The 22,527-nt window shown below is 45.7% G+C and overlaps 2 protein-coding genes across 2 annotated transcripts in view; one reads left to right on the plus strand and one right to left on the minus strand.

The window, feature by feature from the left end:
* LOC124071417 (transcription factor IIIB 90 kDa subunit-like) overlaps window positions 1–22,527 on the minus strand; it is a 76,980-nt gene that overhangs the window by 41,448 nt on the left and 13,005 nt on the right. The window contains exons 6-12 of the mRNA XM_046411903.1: window positions 19,559–19,631; window positions 12,138–12,287; window positions 9,534–9,627; window positions 9,240–9,366; window positions 8,114–8,153; window positions 7,529–7,621; window positions 5,334–5,639 (exon numbers count right to left, since the gene is read on the minus strand). Coding sequence (XP_046267859.1) covers window positions 5,334–5,639; window positions 7,529–7,621; window positions 8,114–8,153; window positions 9,240–9,366; window positions 9,534–9,627; window positions 12,138–12,287; window positions 19,559–19,631 — 883 coding nt within the window. The remainder of the gene's footprint in view (window positions 1–5,333; window positions 5,640–7,528; window positions 7,622–8,113; window positions 8,154–9,239; window positions 9,367–9,533; window positions 9,628–12,137; window positions 12,288–19,558; window positions 19,632–22,527) is intronic.
* On the plus strand, window positions 14,784–19,049 carry btbd6b (BTB (POZ) domain containing 6b). Its single transcript, XM_046411904.1, has 4 exons — window positions 14,784–15,774; window positions 16,380–16,470; window positions 16,728–16,846; window positions 17,416–19,049. The coding sequence occupies exons 1-4, from the start codon at window positions 15,374–15,376 to the stop codon at window positions 18,446–18,448; spliced, it is 1,644 nt and encodes a 547-aa protein (XP_046267860.1). The 5' UTR covers window positions 14,784–15,373; the 3' UTR covers window positions 18,449–19,049.

Raw genomic sequence — 22,527 nt, forward strand, 5'->3', positions numbered from 1 at the left:
GGGCCGTCGATGAGGCCGCGGCGGAAAACACGGGGAAAAGACAGAAGAGAGTTTAACGAGGGAGGCCGAGCTGTCACCGGTTCAGCGGCTGCAGCCTGCAGGGTTCATCAGAAAACCTTAAAGTTAATAAGTGTAACGTATTTAAGCTGCTGCTGCTGTGACACCATGCCAACTTCACTCACTGTTTTTACTGATTAGACACAGAATAACACATTAATTGATTGTTAATTAATGTGGGCTGAAGGACAGACAGATTTTATAAAAGACAAAAACTCACTTTGTGTGCTTCTTTGAGGCATGAAAAACTGAGGCAGGCCAACAGTCGATAAAGCAAACAGCTTCACAGAGCTCACTGATCAGCACCTCATATCGGTGTCATCAAAACTCATCAGGAAAAACTGAACGTCGTGGGGGGTTAGAGGACGACAGGACGCCGCGACTTCCTGGAGGATCATCGCCACTCTGAGGTTGCCAGGCAACCGCCGGAGTCTCCAGGAAGTTTCTACACCCAGAAAACGAGATCACCGATAACAGGCAGAAACATCCTGGGATTTTCCAGGGAGTTGATTTTGATCACAAAGTGAAACTTCAGCTGAGCTGTGCTGATTCCAGCTTCTTTAAAGTCAGGATGTGCTGCTTTTCTTTGTCTTTTGGGACAGCAGATGAGGAGACTTTCAGCTCTGGGAGACTAATCAGATCTGTTTCACATCTCGTCTGCCTGGGATTAACTGATTAATTGTGAAAGTAAATCAACAGTTTAACCAAGAACAAAAATAATAATGGACACATATCTGATTTTTAGATATGAGAGAATAGCAGGGCCAACGCTCGGCTGGTGTTTTATGTTACCCACACTTCGTCTGCGTCTCCTTTTCATCTCAACTCTCAGTTATCAGAAGCAATCGTTCAGCCGTCAGCATCCAAAGAACTCCTTGTTTTTAGCAATAACTGATGTGATTATCTTCAATCAGTCAAAACAACTGACGTGCACACGACTTTTGGGCGACTGGGATGTGAAATCCATAACAACAAAAAGTAAGAAACTAAGACCTTAAAGCAGATCAGTGACTACAGCTCAAACTCCATCGCTGCTTTATCTCCATTCTGTTTTCTTTTCGCATTACTGTTCCTTTCCTTGTTCTCTTTTCCTGAGAGGATCCAAAATTACAGCCTCTCTTCCTCCAGTGCCCTGCCCTGCACTAACAATGTCCACACACACACACACACACACTCTCTCTCTCTCCAGCACACAGATGAAAGGCTCAGCCCTAATGACAAGGTACCCTGTCCATTTAATACTTCAAAGATTGAGCCTGGGGGGGCCCTGATACACCACCTCCCCCCGCCCCACCCATCTCCACCACAATTAGCAAGAGCCTGAACCAAACCAGGACCAGCCTGATTCCACAGAAACTCCATCTGCATCCAGCCTCCAAACAAAAACACAGAGGCAGGAAAAAACACACAGATACATAAACTAACACGCACTAATTCAAGTCTAACCAGACACACGTGTTGCTGTCTACACGCACGTAAATAAAACTACACATACGTAAACACAGCAGCCCACTTACAGATCAACGGCCCCTTTGGACCAGACTGGTCGTCCTCTTAGACCGACAGAAAATGTGTGTGTTTTCAGACAGGATTTTTTTAAACACGGTAAACGTGTAACGAGGCTAAAGCTGTTGGGTTTCTGCCATCAGGAGACTTGACTGACTGACCACATCACAGAGACAGATGACCACCACAGACGGCCGCTGGATGCAGGATCTCTCCGTTGAGGACAAATTGTTTTTGTGTTGCTCCTTTGCAGACAAAACCTTAAAAGATGAGAGTGATGTAATCCAGTCTTCATCCTGCTGCTGCTTTGTTTGTGGGCACATGGGTGAGGCAGGGGATCCAGGAGAGACTCCCGTTAGCACCAGATCCGGCAATTCTCCCCACCAACAGGTTTCACATTGTTGAGAAGCAGAGGAAAAGGTGGCTCTGTGGGGCAGCGTGAACCTTATTCCTTCACAGTAAAGTCCAGATCCAATCAGGGTACCAGGACACAACCCGCTCCACCCTCTGATCTCAATATGGTCACTTCAGGCTCCAAAACAAGGTATGAAACGCTTTCATCTGGGTGTCTCAAAATGGTGGACAACATGGAGCCAATTCGCTTAACATACTGAGGCTCGAGCTGCAAAGAATACAAGAGACTTGACACCAAAGGAGCACAAACAAACTACAAGACCAAAACCCAGATCTTCAGAGCCGCAGCCGCAAACAAAACTTTCCTGAGGGGGAAGTCGAAGCTGGACATCCTGCAAAGCTCCACACCTCAGATCGTTCTTGTCTCCAGAGATCTGAACAAGATGGCCACACAATCCTGTCACAGAAGCCAAAGCAGACACACACACACACACTCAGCTAACCTCTGGTCACACACACCTCCTGGTGAGATCAGCCTCAGATCCCACTGACCAACATCTTAATCACTGGCCATGTTTCATGTTTATAACGCCGATTTCGTCATTCGGGTATCAATGAGCCTCACAACAGATGACAGATGAGTTGAACTGACGTCGCTGCGAGAAAAACTCATTTTTAAAAGAGGGGGCCCATTCAACACGAGAGCTTATGATTCAGAGGTCTGTGATTCACTGCAGCTCGGTTAATTGTGGCTCCTCTCCCTCTCCGTCCCCGCTGTGTATTCCCATGATGAAATGAGGTCAGCAGCACAACGGGGGGACGTTTTCATCAGGTTAATGGTGGGTTTGACCTCAGCTGTGGGTGTTTTAGGGAGGCAGGTTTTCACAGAGACCTCGACTCAGGTTTGCATTTATGCATTTGAATTGATAACCTTCATCAGTGAACTGACGCAGCGACTGAGTGTCCCAAATGAAGCCCAACATAATTTACATTTTAGCTGTTGAGTGGACACTTTATTTTACTTTCCAAGGGGAACATAAAGGGACACTTGGACCCGTTTCCCAAAAGCATCTTTATTATTATCATAACTCATACTGCATTATCATAAAAGCCATTTTATGAATCTTAAGTTTAGCGTGTGTTTCCCAAGACGTAGTGTGTAGTGCGGGGGTGACGGCTATGCTGATTGGATGAATTAAATCGCTGAAATAACACAACGAGAGTTTTAGCTGCCAGCACGGTGGATGAGAAGCTTTAATGCAATGTTGTGTTTTAGTGGTGAAAATAGAGAAATCCACAGGAGCTTCCAAGTCTGGCTGCAGTCAATTTAAATCGACTGTGGCTGTGATTAAATAGAGTGTGATACTCTGTTTTTTGGTCAGATAGCCCACCCTTACTTTGGCTCGTGAACTTGCTAACATGCTAACCTGAGATAGCGAGCAGTATGCTAGCATGCTCACATTAGCATTTAGCTGTAAGCGGCGCAGTGCTTAAAGGCAGCCTCACAAAGCCGTTAGCATGGCTGTAAACCATGTTAGCATAAAGCACAGATTACAGACCATTTAACACACCACATTATTCAGCAGCACCAAAAGCCAACATTAAGATGCTCCAAATGGCATCCACTCAGCATTAAGCGCCGTTCAGGAGCTCGGGTCAATACTCATGATGGCAAAGAAGCTTCTGCAGGGATTCAAACGTGTGACCTTTAAGTTACTCAGTCTTCTCCAAACATCAGACCACTTCACCACCACCCCTTCCCTCACAACATCCATCCATCAAAACACACTTCACATCCCACCCCTCACCTCTCCAGGCTCCCCGTCTGCCCACTCAGAGCCATAAAAACGCGGGTTCGCTCATCAGGACAGATGTAGCCGCATGACGCCATTACCTCGCATCCATCAACGCCTCTGCACACTCACATAAGGTGGGGGTGGGGAGGGTGCAGAACATCCTACTCATGTAATTAGGTAATTATAGGCAACGCATGATGGATCCCTGTGTGTGTTGTAGTTTTTGTAGCTGACTGACGATGTGATCACTTCTGTGCTCTGTTTTCTTTTCCCCAACCTGAACCACAGCAGAGAAATTCAATGTGTTTGTGTGTTTGGCTCATTCGGATTTATATTACCTGGTTGCACCTGAACAACAGCTGCACTGACTTCTGTTTTATTGTTTTTACTGTCACATCAATCAGACACACCTTTTCACTGACATGTTGCTTTATCACCAGGAAACACACACACACCTTGGAAAAACATAAACTTCATGTCTGTTGATGTTCAGTAGGAACCAATGAGCTGAGGCAGCAGACAGCATTAAAAGATGGACCAACACATAGTTGGTTTTGGTGTTTTCACTGGGTGTTTTTGACAAAAAATTAAAAAAAATAACACATCAAGTCAAACCTAAATTTAACACTAAGAAGTCACGGAACCAAGTTCCAAGTCAACACCAACAAGTATGAAGTCACCGAGGCTGGGGAGGACGTCAAGTCGTTTCAAAAAGGCTCAAATGTTAAATCCAAGTCAGCTTTCAAATCTTAAATCTGGGAAATTTGATTAGTGGGTCAAATTCACTTAACAAACCACACCCTAGTTTTGGCACAGTAATGAGGTTTAAATGGCATTGTTCCCATGTGCACAAAACAAAAACCCGACAGATGACTTCTCCTGAGAGGCAAACTCAAATGTGCCGCAAATGAACAAAACGCCAGCAGCGACTTCCAGTAATCTGGCACAAACCACAAGTCAACCACCTCAAGGGCTGAGAAAGTCTCCTGAAAGTCTCCCACACATTCCTTTCCCTGTCTGTCGTCGACTGAAGACGGCAAAATATAATAAGGGATGACAAATTTCACATGCAGCTCAGCCAATTTCATTGTGGAGCAGAGTTAATTACAACAATTAAATCTGAGAGAGTGTTCTTTAACTTGATTATGGGTTATTACGGTGATACTGTAGATAGCAGACACATTGAAAGATGAGCAGCCTTCACAGATCATCCTGCTGCTTTTATCAACATGTTTGCACAATATAAACAACATAATGCCCGAAATGTTGCCTTAAACACATCTGATTTGACTTCAGCTACCGTGTGAATGATCGAGGTTCATAACAAACAACCACTCAGCTTGGATCGTGCTGACGACACACCAAAATGCAAAGGAAGAAAAGTACGAGCAGATGACTCAGAAGACAAATCTAAACACACCACAAGGAGAGAAACTTGAGAGCTATTTTTCACCAACAAATGAGATTATTATGCCCCAAACATCAATAATCTGAGACAAAACCAAGATCTAGTTAATCTAATTTCAGGTAATGTGATTCCAAATGGGATTGTTCTGCCTAAGAATGAGGCATCTGAAGACAAACAAACCAAAACACACAGCACATTCAGGCTGCACTCACCGATCTCCTTCTCTTTTTCCACGTAGCGGCCGATGGACTCGGTCAGGCTGAAACCGGCTGCTGAGGTGCCCAAGATGGACGCCAGCGTCGGGGCTTTTCTCTGTGGGAGGTCCTCCTCCAGGTCCAGGTTCTCATCGTCCCCCTCTGGTGTCTTCTGCTCCAGCTTTATCAGAGCTTCCAGCGTGAGCTCGTCGAGCTCTTTGCCGAAGTGTTTGGCCACGGCCTGAAGTTCGTCTTCCTCTTCCGATTCCTCGCTGTCCGCCATCTTGCACATCGTGGAGAGGACGTCGTCGTCATTCTCACCGTCTGGGACACAGAGGGGGACACGTGGAGTTCAACAATGTGGTATGTGATTGATCCCATTAAAGAAACTCTTTAAAGGAACACCAGAGGTCAGGATCAGCTCCAGCTCAGCCTGGAACTGATCACATCTGTCCAGGACGGACGGACGCATTTCATGAAAAATTTCACTGATGGGCTCAAAAACTAACTTTCTGGCTTATCTTTGCCAATAAACTGGAAAAAACACTTTTCAAACAGCCAGAAAACTAGTGAGATACAACATCATTAAAATTCCTCCTCATCCATTTATCTTTGAAGCAACACCTCTTAGTAAATCTTATGTAAGTGTAACAACGGTGGACAGCGAGGGTCAAACAAACGCAGCAGACTTACTGACGCTCACCTGCCAACGTTGGCTGACTTCATTCATTTTATTCGTAAATTTCTCCTTGCATTCGTTGCTTGGCAGATGATAATTTTGGCCCCAGATCATAACATATAGTTTGTCTCCCCTTCTGTGCTGCATTTTATTATTCGGTTCATGACTCCTCGGTGTTCCCAGAGGATCAATAAAGCAGCACAGACTCGCAGTTTATGGTCAGATTGCATAATTAGCTGAGCACAATTATCCATCAGAATTCCAACATCCCAATTAAAAATAATAAAAGGGAAAAAAAAACATATTTCACTGCATTTAGAACCACAGTATTAAAAAAACAGTTGATATAAAATACCACAAGAGCAGTGAAATGTTTGTTTCCCCAAACAAAGAAGAAGAGAAATGGTGATAAATAATCACATCAACACAAAATAACTGGGATCATAATTTCTGGCCGTCCTCTTGCGGTCCTGGCTTCTAATTAAAATGTTTCCTTTAATCAGCCATAATTAAAATGTGCTCACACAGACTTCAGCCCACAAGTCAGAACAGCAGCTCAGTTATCAGCTCGAGAAGAAACGAAATGCTGCCGGGATCTGAAAGAGTCGCAGCAGCTGGAAGAGCAACAAGCCTGAAAGGAGCCTGAACAGGAGGACACGAGTGTGAGAGTGTGTGTGTGTGTGTGTGTGTGTCTGACTGACTGGCAAACAGAATGATAAATAAAAGCACCATTACTCATTAAACATGGCACTGATGTATTTCTGTATTTGGACGTCCTGCTCAAACCGAGTCAACATCCAGTCGTGTTATTGCTTAAATTTCAGTCCTGTGACAAATCTGGTGTTCAAATCTCATGTTACAAACTTGTAGTTTTTAAAAAGCCAGTCAGTCTGAAGCAGCTCTGGGAGAGTTAATGCTCATTACTCACAGTTTGATAAGTGACAGATAAGGTTTTATCGTCTGCACGGTGGCCTTTTTAGGACATTTTTCAGACTTGGCAGCTTTGTGTTGCCAGACTGCTCTCACTTCTCATCTGCCAAAGCTTCAGATTAAAGAGTTAATTAGACTAATAAAGTAGACGGCAATGTGATGTGACTGCGTCCATAATCATTCAGTCGTTCAGTTTACCCTGCAGCCACCTGCACTGCATGACTGTGCGCCTGCAGACAAAGCACAGTTTGTGTGCTTCCGATGCCATTTTTCATTGTTGTATTATTTATCTCTCTGGGCGCAGCATACTGCATATACTGTATTCTACACTCAAATAAAATGTTAACGAGTAAATATGGCGCACAAGGTAGCAAACACAGAGCGACTTCAGTCCCCTGAACAGGTTGTTTCCACGTAAAGGCCAACCAGCAAAGAAACGCAGGGCAGTTTTGCCGATGCGGCTCAGGTAAATGAATACTTACATACTCTAACTGTGCATGTGTACAGTTAGTGTATTACCTTCTTGCATATGTTAATATTGAGAGTTCAGGCGAACTGCAGTCAAACGTGCAACCTGAAGCCAACACTCCTCTCAGCTCCGTACCTTCCTGAGCGTAGGCAGCGTAAACTCCTCTCAGTTTGGGTCTACTGCTCTGAAGCTCGTCGTCTATTTCATCCTGGTACACCTGGATTTCATCTGTTGGTGATAATAAAATGATGATTAAACCTGGAATGATTCCTGGATCAATAATCCCAGATGCAGCACTGAAAAGTTTTCTCTTTCTGCCCAAAATGATTGCATATGACACAAGCAGGGAAGAGAAATTATACGTCTTTTGTGTGCTTGATCACAGCCTGTGCTTACTGAACAAACCCTTTAAATTAGATCTGCCATAATTACAATATAATATGTTTCCACTGTAACGTACGGTCGATTACATGTTGTGCTGAGGCTACATCGTGTAAAAAGACAGGGAACCGTTTCCTCTCCGTGTACTGCAGCCTCGTAGTATTTTTTCCCTGCTTCAACCACATCCAACTCTGATCTGCATTTAGTCAAGGTCAGCCAAATCACAGCCACATCAGAGCGAACACGAAAGCGTCAGCAAACTTTGTCTTTCTCAGTGACAGGAACCTGAATCTGACCACCCAATTCATTCTGAAAAACAAAAACATTTTACGTTCATACCTTCAACATCCTCCATCTTTTTCTTCAGCTCAATCTCCAACTAGAGGAAGGAAGACAAAACAGAGGAAACGAATGAAAGCCTTTCACGAACCCAGCGAGTCCACGCTGAAACAATTACATTGTAAAACATCTCAAAATAAAAGCACATCATAACACAAGGACTGTGGGCGGTTGACAGCTGCTGCCTCTTCTCTCAGGGAAACATTTTCATCCTAAAAAAGTGCATAAGACCAAGTTTGATTTGGTTGTGTGAGGCAGCTGAAGAACAACACCCACAGCCGAATCTTTAAAAACATCATGATGCTTGTCTGCTTCGCATCTTCGAGAAACCTTCTGACACTCATTTTGGTCTTTTCCACTGTGATATTCTTAACAATTACTGAGCAGGAGTTCTGGGTTGAAAGACGTACAAGAAGTTTGACCTTGTACTGTAGTGATTACTGTTGGAAAGGTTTTGACTGCAGCATCTCAGAGGATTAACTTCATGATGTAAGATCCCGGAAGCACAAATCCGCTGACGTGGATTCAAGTACAAATCTGCCTGATTTATTTTTGCAAAAAAAAAAAAAAAAACACCAAGAAAACATAAATTTCTACTCTTGCAGGAAATAAATTCAAGCACTTTCGGTAAGCCATGTCTATTTAGGACCTGTGAGAGCCCCGAAGACCACGTGTTGTTAAAGCTTACAGGCTAAAGGCTTGAAGGAATAAACTTATTAGGTTTTATTTCAGAGTTAGAGGAGAAGCTTGATCCGTGCTGTAAATATGAAGCTACAGCCAGAAGATCGTTAGCTTAGCTTAGCATAAGAACTGAAAACAGAAGGAAACAGCTAGCCTGGCTTAACTCATTTTATCTAGTTTGTTTAATAACGAAGAAGTGGACAAACAGAAGAGAAATGAGTGATTTTTCTGCAAACATTAATACCCTTCATTAATTATTGGAGGAAGCTCGAGGGTTGCATGTAGTCATTAATAAAAAATAAGATGAAGTCCTAACATCTCTGAGGGGAAACTGGGTCATTTTGTCAGCGACTGATTTCATTAAATTCAGTAAAAACTAATAAAAATCGCAGACAGGAACGTGTATTTTAAATTAAAGCAACGGTGCACGGGATGAAATCCATACCTGACGCACTTTATTCTTCTTCAGCCCCTCTGTAAAGCAGGGCGGGTCGCACTCCTGGTCCAGATCGACCTTCATGAACTCTTCGATGGTCAGCTGACTGGTGGGTGTGTCCCCGAACTCCACCAGTCTGATGCAGGAGAAGTCAGTTTGTCATACAAACCACAAATCATGATGAAACGACGACTGGGTTTAAAAAATAAAGCAAAGTTCCTCCTTCGGGCAGACAACTCAACACGAATGTGCTATCCAACAGCTTTTGAACGAGAAAAGTCGTCCAAAACCTTTAACACCCACCTTTTCCTCAACGTGCTTTCACACACTTTTACGACGCTGACGATTTCTTTGACGGTGCGGCAGAAGTCGTGCATGCGAGCGGCGACCAAAAGAGCTGAAAACAGAGAAGAAGATGACGTCACGAGTCTCAGTCTAGTCATAACACAACGTGTTAACGCCCTTTATAATAACAAGCCCTCTTCGTGAAACTTCAAACAAAAAAATATACATCACTTTTGATGGCAAAGTGTTTAGTTCACAAGGTGTCCCTGAATGCACCATGAAGTCCCTGTCTGCGTGTGTGAAACTCCCATCATAAAAGACGTCAAAGCACGACAGAGACTCTGGTACGAACTTCCTGTCCACGTCCTGTATTTCTGGGCCCATGGCATTAATGTTATAAAATGTTATAAACTTTGCTTTTTAATCTTTGGGCTCGTGTGAAGGCATCAAGTACTTTCAAGTCAAAAGGTGTTGTTAAAGTCCAAGTCGGGTTTCGAATCTCTTTGTCAAGTCCAGTCCAAAGTCATTAGGTTTGTGACTCGAGTCCACGACAAGCGCAGACGTGTGTCACGTGTGGGACCCGACACATGAACATCACGTGTGGTTTTTAAGGCGTCTCCGCGTGTCCTCCTTGAAGACATGAGGACAGAGACGACAGGACAGGAGCGCCTCAGTCAGTCCGCCCACACACAAAAACACAGCTTTAAAAGAAGGAGTAACAACAACACTAATATTATGCAATGAAGTGCAGCGCGAGCCTTGAAGGGGAACACTTACATAAGCGTCATTAGAGCTGCCTCACTCAAGAGCCTGTTAAAAGATGGATGCTTCTGCTTCTACATGCACACTTCTAACCGCCTGCAGGACTCAAGTGGCGGCTTTTAGCTCCGCTGAGGACTTTCTCAAACATTTTACTGCTGTTACCTTGAAATCACGTAACTTCAAACTTGTTGGTTTTTTAATGCGGAGTTAACTTTGTCCTTTAACTCGTTAAAAGTAATCCGTGATGTGAATTCAGAATTCGTCCGCCTCGTGTTTTTTTGCATGTTTCTGGTTTGTCAACACTGAGATTTGCATCATATTTGGGAACCAACTCCTTCAGTCTGGCTGTGTATCCTTCTCAATGATTTATGATGAGTGATTAATTATTCAGGCAATGCAGCAGCGGAGAAGAGAATGACGAAAACTGAAACCGTGAACGTAAACATGCCGGGAAGCGGAGGATGCCGGTGACTCGACCTCATGACGTCTCGGCTGAGCGCGTCGAGGCTGCAGAGGTGGGAAATCAACAGCTGACAAACTGTGGGAAGTTAAGGCAGGTGCTGGCAGGTTTGCCTCCCTTACGAGTCTCTCTGGCACATAACCAAACGGTAAGAAAAAGGTGAGTGTCAAGACTCGCGAGCTGCTGGATCGGTTTCGCGGTGCTCCACACCAGCCTCGGCCTCGGGTTAAAGTGCACGCGTTACATTATTGATCGGTGTAAGGAGATTCTCATTTCACTTTCCTCCTACAGGAAGGGGTCAGAGGTCAGATTCAGCTGTAGAGTTAAACGACTAACAGTTTGTTTTTTGCGTTACCTCTGCATTTGCCGTAATATTGTGGAAAGCACAAATGTGGCTAAAACTGAAATGAGCTTGAGTAAAATTTATCCATTTATTTTGAGACTGTTCAAGAGAGTTTTCACATGAACATTTCAGTGTCCTTGAACACTTAAAGAGATGTGTTTCCTCCTTTATAATCAAAGGATCCTGCACTGCAAGAGAGTAAAATAAAACCTAACTGCCACAACACACTGCCAGCTTATATACACTATACAGACAAAAGTATTGGGACACCTACCCATTACACCTCATTCTAAATCCATATACATTAACATGGAGTTGGTCCCCCCTTTTGCAGCTCTAACAGCTTCCACTCTTCTGTGAAGGCTTTCCACAACATGTTGGAGTGTTTCTGTGGGAATTTGTGCCCATTCATGCAGTAGAGCATTTGTGAGGTCACACACTGATGTTGGACCAAAAGGCCTGGCTCACAATCTCCGTTCCAGTTCGTCTGCACGGTCAGAAGCATAGCATTGTCCAAAACGTCTTGGTATGCTGAAGCATGAATATTCGCCTTCAATGGAAGTCAAAGTCCAACACCTGATAAACAATTGCTGTCCGAATACTTTAGTCCATATAGTGTATGAACATTTTCAGTAGTCAGACCTGCTGAACACCAGTAACCAGTTCTCATCTTTGCACAACAAGATCCTTATTTAACTGCACTCGGCTTTGGCTCGCTAACAGAGGAACTCAGCGCCATCAGAATTAATTATACTAACCACACAAAGCCAAGTAATACATGGCAGTAAACTTGCCAGAGTTGTCAAATCCACTTATCCTCATCCCTGTATTGTACTGTCAGGTTAGAATAAGACATGCAGGGCTGAGGGAGAAACGCTGATGGGCACTGGGCAGCTTTTCAGGAGTCACCTTCATGTTAGATGCCAACAGAGCAGAGAGATTTAATCACTCTGTCCTCAGAGGACCCATATGAGAAACCTCTGAAGACACAGCTGCTCCACTGAAGTTAAAAAATCATCCACAGAACAGACACCCATCGCCACCGCCTCGCGGTTACCTGCCCCACAGAGTCCCGACGGCCTTCGTCCCGTGTGCATCCAGTCCCTCTTCATCCTCTGCACCAGTCGCATCGCCGTCATGGAGACGTCGTGGTTCTTCTCCCCAAACTCCAGGAGCTGTGCGAAGCGGGGAATGTAGAGGCACGGGTCTGGTGGAGACAAGAGCATTTTAGAGACCTTCATGTTGGGTGGAGAGCTGGGTGGTTCAAACAGATGTGGACGGAGTTACTGAAGAAGATTTTAAAAGATTTCTTAACACCAAGAGTTGTGGCGATCATAAGCAGTCGCTGGCAATGTCACTCTTTGTGTCTTTATTATTTGTTTCTTTCTTCACTGTAGTAAGCTGTACTAAACATGTAATATGAAAACAAGCCAACACTGTGAGCTTTTACACAATTATAGATCCAAACATGAATAGTCAGAGTATTTATTGTTATCAAAATACCCAATTTCAAGGACAGTGCAAATTCCTCCTCATCTCAGAGGCCATCAAGTGACTATTAACACTAAATACCGCATTATATTGATCTCCCACCAGTTTGTTTTGATGTTCAAACTCTGAGTGTGTACAAAACTGCACAGTTTACTATCCTGTAACGACCACATTCAGCTTTTGCCACGTGTGTGATCGTGTGGAGGACAATTGATGGAAAAAGGCAGAATAAGAGTCCGTCATGGCGCAGTTTCAGGGGGCTGACCTCAGATCTGTTCGGCTCCCTCACCCTGCAGCCAAAACCCTGTCAGGTCGGCACTTTTGGTTCGGTTAAACAGCCTGCTTGTGCGTCCATGTGATTCTTGTTTGCTTGGCCTGGCTCGCCTGCATCTCAGCAGTAAATAAAGCAAAGCTGCTGCCAAGTAATTTATTCCACTCTGGTTCAGACCAAAGAAAATGCAGTTTGTCACGTTTTGGATTCCTACAGATTTAAACTCACTGGGAGCTGTGAGCGTCCCAGTAAAACCAGTCTCCTACCGCTGGCTGCTAATTAGCTCCACTGGAGAGCTTGAGGATTAGCATTTAGCTCGAGTGCGCCTCGAAGCCGCCTGTTTCTAATTCGGTGTCTCCGTCCAGATTTTTGCAGCTGGCAAAAGACTTTCGAATGGGCAACCTTCCAGTCACGAGTTCACTTCTGAAACCTTTTTTGCTGCTCAAATGTCTCTGAGAAACTTGTAGCATATGATAAACTTTATGGATTCAGCTGGAGAGGAGAAAACCATCAGAAACACCTGCTTTTGCCATGAAACAGCCTGGCAGGTGGCCAGTTTGCCTTTAGATGTGTTTTTATTATTATTTTAAGATGATTTTACCTTGCTAAGAAATCTAATTTAACACTAACACTAGGAGGAATCCTCTTTCCTCTGTAGCAGCGAGACAATGAGGAGGGTTTCATGGCCCGGCAGTGACAGTGGAGTCGAATATCTTTGAAGTCAGCGGCTGTTTAAAGAGCAGTCCAGTGGAAAGCTGGTAGAGCCAGCTGGTAATAAGATCCAGGGCCCCCTCCCCTCCCCCCTCCGCGCCATGTAATGATATGTCTGCAGAGCTCGCCATCACTGCTCCAACTTTTACTGTCTGTAAACGCAGGCGAGATCTTCTTAGGGAGAAAAAAAAGGAGGGTGTTTAAGGGGCGGAGGAAAATCCACCTCAAATCCTCTTTCACTGTTGAGTAGAATCAATCTGTGATGCTCAAACAGCCCACGAGTCACTCTGTGATGGAGAGCTGCAGTGTTCTTCCCTCCTCCACCTGCTCGCCGCCTTCTACGTCTGCGCCCCCCTGAGACCCTACATTCCCCAAAATTACTTCAACCCCCCCCCTCATATCGTAATATCGCTTTGGTTTGTTATCCAGCATTAAATCACAAAATTCATCAGTGACGGCTACACGTGATCACAATAGTCAGAATTACTGTTTTTAAGTGATGAGTCGATTGAATTTAATGATCATTTTGGAGGCTCTTCATGCGCATGTTTCTGTCTGCTTGTCTTTGTTTAGTGTGTGATGGTGGTATATTATGTATACACCTAATGCACACTTACCTGTAACTTGTGACGCTGCAGCTACATGCCACTTCTCACGTGTTTATGTAACACAGCCTCACTGTTGTTGTTGTGTGGTTTGGATGTTAGACTTCTGTTTAATGATTACTTTATACTTGCAGCTTTATTGATATTTTCATTCTTATTTTAACCTTAGTTCATCTTACTTTTAACTTCATGAGCATTTTAATTCATAAATCAGTGCTTCTTTCTCTCCTTCTTGGGGACTGAAATAGGTCGTTATAATCTTTATATTCTCTTTAAATATGAGCATTTTGATGATATAGCACATAAGGGCAGTATTGGGGTGTGGAATAAAGCCCTGATGAAGGACTCCTCTCTCTCTTCCCTGTTAATTACACACTTCAAACTGGAACTGAAATCTTTGAGTTCCCCGCTTTGTGTTTGGGGCTTTTTTCGCCTCATTACTGTGCCGGGTTGGAGGGTCATATTCAACCGACCTTCTTTTTAATTTTATTTTTATCCCACCGCCGGGTCTAATCAGCGGGACGGGGGCGGAGCCTGCAGCCCGGTGACGCACTCTGCGGAGCTGCTGGGGGAGGGGCTTCTGCCCTCCTGGCGTCACCGCGGCTCGACAATCTGATTGGTCCTCAGCGAGCCCTGGGCGTCCGAGGAGATCACGACGAGAGGAGGAAAAAAAGCAGGAAAAAAAGGAGCAGACCTTAAAAACTCCCGACAAATGACTGTTTACCTCGGATGTGAGCGGCCGCAGCGGAACAGCGTAGCTGGCTTCGTCTCGGTCGACAGTCGGTTGAGGGAAAGCGAGAGAAAAATCTGAGAGGATTAACGCACAGGCGGCGTAGAAAATAAACAGGAAGGACTTGAATACCAGCTGCGACTATCCGGATTATCCACTCGCTAAAAAAGGGAAAACAAGCGACGCTTCGCGAACGTTTCTCCGCCCGGAGAGGATGAGGTGACCGCCAGGAAACGGAGCGAAAGTGTCGGCGGTCGAAGTTGGAAGCGAGCGGGAAGGGAAACGGACTCCACCGGGCCTGGACGGATATTTAGATGTTGTCGTGTAAACTTCGCTGCCGATGCCGTTTTAAAGCGGCGCTGTAGGAGCCCGGGTTCACGCAGCAGAGGCTGATTTCTCCCCCCCACGTACACTTCAATCCAGAGCCCGCTAGTGATTCGCTTCACCGGATATTAACACGAAGAAGATCGGGATTGTTTGTGCCGATGCCAACGGCAGACTGCAGGTTGCTCCATCATGGCCGGATCATGAGGTGTCTGACTTATCTGCTCCTACTTCCAGAAACACTGAAAAAGTCCAAGAAGGTCGGCAAGCTCCCGGGCAGGCTGCCGGTATGTTATGAGATCCTCACCCTGTCCCTGACGAGCAAGAAGAAGCAGCAGAAGCAGAAGATGGCTGCGGAGTTGTACCCCGCCGCCAACACCAACAACACCAACCTGTCCAACGGCACCACGGTGGCGGACGCCGAGAAGACCAAGCAGGTGCAGGTGAGCCAGGCGAGCAGCAGCAGCAGCGCGGCGACCACCCCGACCACCCAGCAAAACATCAACAACAACAACGTAGATCCACCCAGCTGGCAGTGCAGCCACCCCACACTGAGAGAGAGGTAACCGCACAACACCCCCGGCCGAATGATCCGCCACCGGACGGCATTTCAGGAGCATGTTCCAGAAAAGTGGCTGCGGCTCATATGAATGACCGTAAATAACGTTAAGGGCATTAAGAAGTGTCGGCGGCCACTCACACGTACTGCATTAACATCATAGTAATGGAAAGTAAGCACCTTAAGTGCAGCAGACCTACTTAGATACCAGACTCTTCATAAGAGCACGCATTTCAGGCTGTGTGCTCCACGTATAGAGCTGCAACGACACGTCCATTCAGTCAGTATTAATGTGCAATAATTCGGATAATTGATTAAAGCAAAAAAAAAAGTTCAACAGCCACTCGTTTCGGCTACTCGATTGTGAATAATTTCTTTGCCTTTAAGGAAAAGTAAACTGCACAAAACATTTGACTGGAAACTTCCTCACGAATCAGCAGACGTTTAATCTAGAAACTAAGCAGCAGTTGCAGGCCTTCCACTGCTGCTGCTACATCCTGCCCAAACCTGTGAAAATAACCAGTGTCTCCAGGCAAAAGGCGTGTGGGAGGACTTGTGTTATACAATACTGGACTGAGGCTTACTGCTGAAACGTGCTTTGCTTTCAGGAATGCCTTGATGTTTAACAATGAGCTGATGGCTGATGTCCACTTCATCGTTGGTCCCGCGGGGGGATCGCAGAGGGTTCCAGCACACAAGGTAAAGACATTTTCACCTCCTTGGAAAAGACCATTCATTACTTCTTTCTGTGAGAGGCTCCGAGGGCAAAACGGAGGCATGTTTGCGTTTGTCTGTTACATTCAAATGCCACTCGGAGGAGTCCGTCTCTGCAGCACCGCTGAAAAGAACTCCTCCTGCTCTTTTATTGAACTTAGCACAGAAGAGTGATTTGGTTGCATGTGTTCTCTGACGCATCTGTCTGCTCCTCCCTCCCTCCCTCCCTCCCTCCCTCCCAGTATGTGCTGGCCGTGGGAAGCTCGGTCTTCTGTGCCATGTTTTACGGCGATCTGGCAGAGGAGGAGTCTGAGATCCATATCCCAGATGTGGAACCTGCTGCTTTTCTAATTCTGCTGAAGTAAGCCACTCACCATCCCTCACACAGCCAACCAGAAGGAGAGATGACAAGCGCAGTCAGTGTCACTTCAAAGCATATTATTACTCATCCAAAGCTTAGCAGAGGCGAATGCCAAAATGCTGGGAGCGCCGGAGAGCAGTGGCAGCAGCACAGTGCTCTGTAATTGCTGGTTTTCTCAGTGCTCTTTGTCCAACTAGAAACATTTTTTTTTTCCTTTTTCCTCATCCACAGCCTGACAATTTTCTTAGAGGGGGATATATGCAGACCAGCAGTTATAAATAACCTGCCTTTGTTGCTCAGTCAGTGGCTTGGGCTAAGCCAGCTCCATAGACTGTTGAGTGTAAAGCTTTTTGTGAAAAGGGAAGGCTTTGTGTTAAGTCTGCATACAATCCTCTTTGGGAAGAAAAAATAAATATTATTTTTGTACATTTTGCTTCTTTTTGGACATTTTGTGCAGTTGACATCAGGCCAAAAACAAGAAACCGTATAGTTAGGAGTAGCTGTTCTGTCTAAGTCAGATAACGTCCTGCACAGGTACGTGTGATTAAAAGGTTTCCGTCCTTCTCCAGGTACATGTACAGCGATGAGATCGACCTGGAAGCAGACACGGTGCTGGCCACCCTGTACGCTGCCAAGAAGTACATCGTTCCTGCACTGGCCAAGGCCTGCGTCACCTTCCTGGAAACGAGCCTGGAGGCTAAGAACGCCTGCGTGCTGCTGTCGCAGAGCCGCCTGTTCGAGGAGCCCGAGCTGACGCAGCGCTGCTGGGAGGTGATCGACGCTCAGGCCGAGCTCTCGCTGGGCTCCGAGGGCTTCTGTGAGATCGATCTGCAGACGCTGGAGATCATCCTGCGGAGGGAGACGCTCAACACCAGGGAAGTGGTGGTGTTTGAGGCCGTGATGAACTGGGCCACGGCGGAGTGCAAGAGACAAGGTTTGGGGCCCACAACCCGTAACAAAAGAAATGTCCTTGGCAAGGCGCTGTTCTTAGTGCGCATCCCCACCATGAGCCTGGAGGAGTTTGCCAACGGGGCGGCGCAATGTGATATCTTGACACTGGAGGAGACGCACAATGTGTTCCTGTGGTACACTGCAGCTAAAAAGCCCAAACTGGACTTCCCTCTGACTGCGAGGAAGGGTCTGGTGCCCCAGAGGTGCCACCGCTTCCAGTCCTCGGCCTACCGGAGCAATCAGTGGCGCTACCGCGGCCGGTGCGACAGCATTCAGTTCGCAGTGGACAAGAGGATCTTTATCGCTGGTCTGGGGCTGTACGGGTCGAGCGGCGGCAAAGCCGAATACAGCGTCAAAATTGAACTGAAGAGACAAGGAGTGACCCTGGCGCAGAACCTGACAAAGTTTGTGTCGGACGGGTCGAGCAGTACGTTTCAGGTGTGGTTCGAGCATCCCGTTCAGGTGGAGCAGGACGCGTTCTACACTGTGAGCGCCGTGCTGGACGGGAATGAGCTGAGCTATTTTGGCCAGGAGGGCATGACGGAGGTGCAGTGTGGGAAGGTGACATTTCAGTTCCAGTGCTCCTCCGACAGCACCAACGGGACCGGGGTACAGGGAGGACAGATCCCCGAGCTTGTGTTCTATGCATAAGCTGCTCTGGACTGCTGATGGGAAACGAGGGCCTCGTCCTCCCAGCCTTCAAAGTAATGTAGCATTAAAGACTCTTGACTAATGTCACACTAAATGGCCTGGTTAGTTCTTTGAGAGACTATTTTAAAAGCCAAGGAGCTGTTGTTTTATCTTATTTAATTTAATCTTATTTTTTTAATTTAAATCCTGGGTTAACGTTATTTGCTTTGATGCCTGTGTTCAAAGGCTGCAGCTGCTGTAGAAACAACATTAATACAGTGATTTGTGGTTATGTAATCACGCTGAGCTCCACAACTGGAACAAGTAGGGACTGCTTCAAATTGTGTAATTGCAAGTCTATAATACAATGTTGTTGCTATAGTCTGAGCAGCGATATTACACGAGGAGCAAACTTTATGTAGTGTTATGATCCTAAATGCAAAAACAGTAGAAACCTTGTCAAAAGCCGAGTTGTTTTGCACTTCAGAGGATGGCCTCAGAAACGTCGTGTCTTTTGTAAAGTTTAACTGTTGACAGCTTGATGCTGTTGAAGATGACCAGATGTGTTCTGTACAAGAATGCTTATACACCTGATGATAAAACATAAAGGTTATAATGTGATTGAAGCCACAGATGTCCCATCATTATGTCACCTGGGTGAGGGAGTGGGGATACGAGGGACTGCAGCGCCCTCTGGTTACATCAGTGTGAACTACACCTTGGATGAATGAAATCAGAAGGTTGTTGCAGCTGGGGACTGAGTACTTAATGGGCCCTCAGTGCAGTACAGGGGCCCCTTTTTTTATGTTCACTGACTGTTCATTGAAGAGTCAAAAGTAGGGATGCTGCTAAGGCATTCTGTTCTGATCGGCATCCTGTCAGGGATCTGCTGGTCCAGATTCTGATCTGATAGTAAGTAAAGGACCTGTAAGCACTCTGTGGTTCCAGCCTCCTGGTGCTCTTTGGGCTTTGGACTGCTGGTCACATGAGGCTTTAAAGACATCACCATCTGTAGCCGTATTTCTAACAATTATTTACCCACATAATGGCGCTTGATGGTGGCTGAATCACAGTTTAAAGTGTTGCACAGTGACTCCAGCTGAACAAGGAGAAGGTAAGTGAGGTGTGTACCTATGGCCGGGGCGTTGATGCACAGTTCTCTGGCCAGCACGAGGAAGGTTCTTCCCAGTATGTAGACGTTCACCTGTGGAGGAGAACAGTTATTAGAAAATAAAACGATGAGCAGTAAAGTGACGGAAGACAACACACAGCTGGACATTCATGTCGTCAGCATGTCCTCCCACAGCGTGAGCATCAGTCTGACCTCACAAGATGTTTTACTGTGACTGAGGATGACTGCTGTGTTTGGGATATGAAATAAGGCTGTTATGTCTCCGTCAGGTTAAGTGTTCGGGTTACATAATCGACCCAAAGGCTGCAGAACATTTTGCATCAATACGTGTGATTAAACACTGAGCTCCGGGGCTGTTTGAAGGGATTTTCTGCTCCTCAAACAGCAAATTACAAATCGCACTGATGCACCCATGTGTACGGACAGGACTGGATCTTAATTTTGCTGTTTTTCTTGTTGGGTTTAGAACCAACCGTCGGCTAAACAAGGAGGGTGAAGATGCTGCCTTGGGGAATTTTAGTCTGTGTTTTTGACATTTTATCACAGTGAACACAAACTGGATTTCTACAGGGTTCACCTGTAGAAGACCTTTTAAGACTTTCATACCGCAGAGAATTAAATTTAATACTTATTTCCCCGTTCAGTGCATTGGCCCAGAGCAACAGCTGAAAATGGATTCACCAACAAAAAAAGTATTCATCAAGTTCAGCTGCTGTTTTTCTTAACATCGACTCTTGCCCACATGAGTTTCCAGGCTGCTGTCGCTGCAGGAACGACAAAGTTTGCTGCTCATTTCGATAGAAAAGGATCAAACAGCCTCAATCCACAGGAGACACAATGCCAGCTTGAAGTTTATAAGGTGTATATCCTCCCGAGAGCCCGAAAACACACACAGCAGCTTTTTATGACCATTTCTGCCTACAGCAGGCAAGATCCAATATATAAGACGCCTGCAAATTAAATCTAAGACTTTATTTCTTCTTTTAAGCTTTTCTTTGGAGGGCTTATCTGCACTAAAGCCAGACTTTAAAACACTCAAACAGTATCTACTCCTGAATGTGGTCAAACATCTGATTCAGGATGTGATGTGTGCTCATGAACTGAGCTGAGCAGCAAACTGGAAGGCTGGTTTGTGGCAGGGTGTTGGCGGTGAAGCAGGGCTGGGTGGTGGCGGTGGATGAGTGTGTCATCGGGGTTATCACACTGGCGCCTCCCATCACAGATGTTTCCATTGTGTTTCAGCCACAGCACCTCCAGAAGGCTGGGCAGTAAATTCTGGCCTCCCCCACCCCCTGCTGATGGACCACAAAGCCGCAGGGGTGCACATCCATCTTCTTCTACACAAATTAATCTGTCCTACAGTCCAGAGTTAAGTTTTGGTGGGATGCCGGCAGTGAAAGCTGCAGGATCGGGTCGTGAACTTCAGATCTCTGTCATGCCTTCGGACCCGCAGGGCTGCGAGAGGTGAGGAGGGGTGAGGAGGTGGGGGAGGTTTTTGGGAGCAGACAGACGGACTCTCGCTCTCAAACCCCTCCGGAGTCGAGCAGAGACGCAGATGCTGCTCTGCTATTCTGGGAAGTGGAATCCAGCAAGAAAGGCGGAAAGACGAGGAGGAATCAGCAGCATTTTAAATTTTAAAGATTTTTATGATGATGATGATGATAAGCTGTGATGTGAAAGTGTCGAGAGGGATCGTTTGAAATGATCTAATACAATTTTGGACAATTTTTTTTCCACCCAATATGATCCAGACTAAAAGATAAGTCACAGAACTGCTCATCATCCATGATTACATATTTATTTATTATTACTAAAACTTACATAACTTTGCATAATGTGTGCATCAAATTCATAAGTCTGACGTTTTTATGCATTCGTACACCAGCTGGAAACTTCCTATTTTGTGTACTTATTTGGTCCGAAAATGCTGTTATAATCAGCTCGACTGAACTCTGAGCTCAAGACTTAAAATTAAATTTAATCACAACTCTGATGTGCCGGCAGTGGAGGTGTTTGAAGCTGAAACCGAGAAGCTGAGAGGAATGTAATCCCCTCTGCACCACGCCGCTAAGTGAAACTTTCCGGGTCGGAGGTCAACTCGAAACGTTGTGCGATCAAAAGCACAGCGCAGTCACTCGATACCTCGCGGCCGAGTCTCGACAGGTGGACGCAGCGACGGACGGTTCAGGGAGCAAAGCTTTCAATTAGCACATTCAGGAGAAACAACAGAACCGAAGCAGCTGCTGTCAACAAGCCCACAATGAAAAGAGGAAGAAAACCCGATGCTGATATCTGCCGGGTTGACGCCGCTCTTCCATACGTGGCTCAAAAACGGGCCTGCAGGAGCACTCAACACCTTAAAACCTAATGAACTTCATGCCGGGACGCCACAAGGGTTCTGTCCAGATTTCCTCTGGTTGAAAAATAACGACACGTGTCCAAAAAGGTGGCTCACACGCAGGTCCAGAGTTCAGTCTCATTCTGTGAAATCTGGTCTTAAATCTACTTAAAGTGCAATCAATCAATCAAACCTTTCAAGAGAGAACAACAAGAAGCCTCCTAAATTAGCTTCCAAGGCTAAGCTACGCTGCTTTTATTGTAAAATAAAGAGTTCTGTCCCTGTTAAAGAAAATAAAGACTGAGATTAAAGTCTAAACTTCACAAACCCACCAGCTTGGAGGAAAGGAAGACTTTTCATTTTTAAAAAAGGGAGGAGAGGATTCAGTCCAGAGATTTAAATAAAAGATCTGATTCACAGAAAACGTTGGAATCAGCTTCCCGGTGGCCTGAGGAGACCCCTGACAGATGGAGACGTGGACCAGATCCTCTGCACGCTGACTCTCCAAACCACCTGTTGTTCTGTGTTCATGAAAATCTGGAAGCTTCCACACATCGCGAGCAGCTGATATTTACAGCCGGTATTGATTCAGCACTGATCAATATGCTTGAGTGACTCTGTGGCGCAGGC

This window comes from Scatophagus argus, chromosome 15 (assembly GCF_020382885.2).
Source record: "Scatophagus argus isolate fScaArg1 chromosome 15, fScaArg1.pri, whole genome shotgun sequence".
Taxonomy (NCBI): Eukaryota; Metazoa; Chordata; class Actinopteri; family Scatophagidae; genus Scatophagus; species Scatophagus argus.

Coding starts and splice junctions, on each gene's coding strand:
- btbd6b (XM_046411904.1), top strand. CDS start 15,374: ATGCCAACGGCAGACTGCAGGTTGCTCCATCATGGCCGGATCATGAGG. Junction 15,775..16,379: donor CACCCCACACTGAGAGAGAG/GTAACCGCACAA, acceptor CTTTGCTTTCAG/GAATGCCTTGATGTTTAACA. Junction 16,471..16,727: donor AGAGGGTTCCAGCACACAAG/GTAAAGACATTT, acceptor CCTCCCTCCCAG/TATGTGCTGGCCGTGGGAAG.